The sequence below is a fragment of the Myotis davidii genome, unplaced genomic scaffold (genome assembly GCF_000327345.1).
Source record: "Myotis davidii unplaced genomic scaffold, ASM32734v1 scaffold958, whole genome shotgun sequence".
NCBI classification, from domain to species: Eukaryota; Metazoa; Chordata; class Mammalia; order Chiroptera; family Vespertilionidae; genus Myotis; species Myotis davidii.
The window spans coordinates 977,498-981,028 of record NW_006289714.1 but is presented as its reverse complement, the minus strand read 5'-3'; the positions used below and the strand labels follow the sequence as shown (position 1 = coordinate 981,028).

Here is a 3,531-nt window from a genome sequence, read left to right as displayed (position 1 = left end):
TTATTGATTTTAGAGAGGAAGAGAGAAGGAGAGCGAGATAGAAACATCAATGATGAGAGAGAATCATTGATCGGCTGCCTCCTGCACACCCCTGCCTGGGATCGAGCTGCAACCCAGGCATGTGCCCTTGGCCGGAATCGAACCTGGGACCCTTCAGTCCGCAGGCTGATGCTCTATCCACTGAGCCAAGCCGGTTAGGGCCACTTTTGTGTTTTTAAACCGCCATTGTTCCGTTTTCTTCTTTTCGCCTCTTGGTTAAGTCTGGTAGCACTTCCCCGTCATTGTTTGAGTGATGCCGTTTCCGCTCTTTTCTATCCTTTTCATCTTTTTTCTCTCTTTCTCTGGATCTTTCCCTTGACTTGTCCAATTCTTTCTTGTCTGTTTCTCTCTCCTTACTCTTGATTAGTGGTGAAGGAGTATGAATAAGGTACAGCTTTGCTGAAGACTCCTTGAGTTCGATGAGACTGTCCTTTGTTGTGGAGGTATGTGATGGAGAAGGGTGTATATCAATTTTGCAGCGTTTTTGTTCCATTTCGGGCTCAGTAATACCTGATCGGGGAACAGGTGACTTCAAGGGCCCAGAAACTGGTCTTTTTTCTCCTCCTTTAACATTTTCTTTTGATTTTATTTCCTTTGCTATATCTCTTTCTCTGAATGACTCCTTCTCTATTTCCTTTTCTTGAGTCAATTTTGATTCTATGTTGGGGACAGTGGTCTTAAATTTCTCATCTTTAGCTTTTTCTTCCTTCTTGAGATTTATCATTCTCCTCAGCACTGCTTTCATGAGATTTAGATGCACTTCCTATGGAAGATGAAGGCCCACCAACAGGCCCATTGTGTACACTGGCAACTACATTCTTCGGAGTGGGGTCTTTGTGATGAAACTCATTTTCAGGTACCATGTATGACTTCCTACATTTCAACTTCCCAGAGTAGCCACTAGCTAATGCATATAGACGAGGCCTTTTCCCTTTTTCTTCTTGGCAGATTTTATTAGAAAACTGTGGTACATCTACAGGATGGAATACTATGCTGCTGTTAAAAAGAAGGAACTCTTACCATTTGCAACTGCGTGGATGGAACTGGAGAGCATTATGCTAAGTGAAATAAGCCGGTCAATGAAGGAAAAATACCACATGACAGTCTGCCTCGAACAGACTGTCAGACTACATCGGGAAGGCCGGAGAGGGTTGGGGGTCAGGAGAGGGTGCAGGTAAGAGATCAAGTGAAGGACTTGTATGCATGCATATAAGCATAACCAATGGACATAAGACACTGGGGGGTAGGGGAGGCCAAGGGATTGTCAAGGGCAGGGGGAAAAAAAGGAGACATATGTAATACTCTTTGTAATACTTTAAGCAATAAAAAAAAAAAGAAATTGAACCGTTTTCTTACACCTTACACCAAACAGCTGTTGCCCTTAAAACCCCTCCTCAGCCCCCATATAGGTTCTGCCTTTGCAGTTCACCCAGATTAGGTTCTGATTAGTCAGTTTCTATGCCAGTCAGTGTCAAAAGCTCCACCTCCTAGGCAGCCATTGGCTCCTTGGAGTTCACCCAGGTTTGGTTCTGATAGGTTGGTTTCTTTTCCAGTCAGTGTCCCTGGGCCTATCTTGAGACCTGATCTGTAGCTTTCGTGGCAGCTGCTGATCAGACCTTGCCTCCTGGGGGAGGTAGGGGCTGGGACCAGGGGATAAAGGTGGGGCAGGGCAGAGGGGACGGGGCTGGTGGCAACTTTGCGTGGCTTCTACCAGGGTTTCTGTGGCCCCACGTGCCTGGAGGCAGGGCATCAAAGCGGCACTCCAGAACTTGGGGCCGTCCCGCAGCGCACTGGTCACACAGGGCGGGACTCCGGGACTCGGACCAGAGGGGCAGAGCCTGGAACTGTGGGAAGGAATGCAGGCACTGGCCCTGTGGGTAGAGGCATGGCCTTGGCCTAGCCCAGAGAGTGCAGGAGGGGTAAACTCAGGCACAGGAATTACTAGAGTTAAAAGCAGGGACATGGGCACAAGGGACAGATGTGGAGTCAGCAGAATGAGGGTGAACACCAATAGAGAGGAAGTGCCATGGAGTAGTGTACACAAGGACGTACCCTGAACATGGAGGCATGCCCAGTCTGTAGGGCATAGCTTTGCTGCCCGCAGAGGCGTCATGAAGAAAGTCCTGCTAGAAGGAGGTTTGAACCCAGGCAGAGGACAGGGGCGGGGCCAAGTTACCATGCAGGCACTCAACCATGGAAGAGGCTCTGAGCCAAGCCAAGGTGCCCTTAGGAGGCGTGGTCAGGGTGTGGCTTAAAGCATTGTTGGGCGGACAGGGGCATAAGGTGAATAAGCAAAATGACGTAACCGGCGCGAGGGGCGTAGCCAAGATGGCTGCCTGCATGAACCTCATCCCAGTAGCAAGTGCAGGGGTTTGTGCTCAGAGCCTTCGGGTAAGGTCCCATGGCTCAGGGAGTGGTCCCGGGTCTCGCACGATTTCACACGATGGGTCACTAGTCAACAATAAAAAATAAATTAATTAATTAAAAAAATTTTGTGCTAATGTTTCAGGCCTTGCTATTCCTGAAAGGAAAGAGAGTTTTTGGAAAAAGGTATTCTCCTTGTGTAAGTAAAAACCAATGATATACTTAATGATTCATTCATTAGCAAATTGTTAGCGACTTATTTACAGGAATTTTCAAGCAAAGAGTCTTGTAGCATGGTGCAAGAGATTCCTGGAGGAAGTAACAAGTACTATTTTTATATTTATTTACAAGATGGACTTAACGATCTCCAAAAAGTGTTTGCCTCTTGTGGTAACCATTTGAACATACCAAAACTACTCATTGTGATTTCTCTTCCACTGTCTAATTAATGGCCTGAAGCAGTGGTCAGCAAACTCATTAGTCAACAGAGCCAAATATCAACAGTACAACGACTGAAATTTCTTTTGAGAGCCAAATTTTTTAAACTTAAACCATATAGGTAGGTACGTTGTTATTAATTTAATTAGGGTACTCCTAAGGCTTAGGAAGAGCCACACTCAAGGGGCCAAAGAGCCACATGTGGCTCGTGAGCCGCAGTTTGCCGACCACTGGTAAAGCAACAAAGAAGTATATGAAATATAGAGGCCTTGATTTTTCTACATAAATGTGTATATTAAAATGATCCAAATTTTTAAGATGGTGCAAAGTCCTAAAACTATAATCAGTTATTTCTCCATTGTCCAGTTCAATCACCCAGAACACCTGTCATTTACCTATTTATATATCACTCCTATTCCAGGCATCTTTCTAAGTGTTTTACAAATACGAATTCCTTTAATCCTCAGAACAACTCTATTAGGAGAATTCTGCGTTTTATCCCTATTTTATAGATAGAAAAACTGAGGCATGATGAGGTAAAGTAACTTCCCCAAATACTGGACCATTACTGGCAGACCCTGATACTACTCAGGCACGTGTCTGCAGCCTGTGCGCTGAACCTTCTCCCAGGTATTCTCTGAGGTTCTCTGTTTTTCCTTCTTCAGCTCCTCCCTGTATCTGAGAACATGA

At 45.6% G+C, this 3,531-nt stretch overlaps 1 protein-coding gene across 1 annotated transcript; it reads right to left on the bottom strand.

Moving 5' to 3' along the window:
- Positions 1–209: 209 nt before the first annotated feature.
- On the bottom strand, positions 210–763 carry LOC102768524 (THO complex subunit 2-like). Its single transcript, XM_015562995.1, has one exon. It carries the CDS (start codon positions 761–763, stop codon positions 215–217), a length of 549 nt encoding a protein of 182 aa, XP_015418481.1. The 3' UTR covers positions 210–214.
- Between the last annotated feature and the right edge of the window lie 2,768 nt (positions 764–3,531).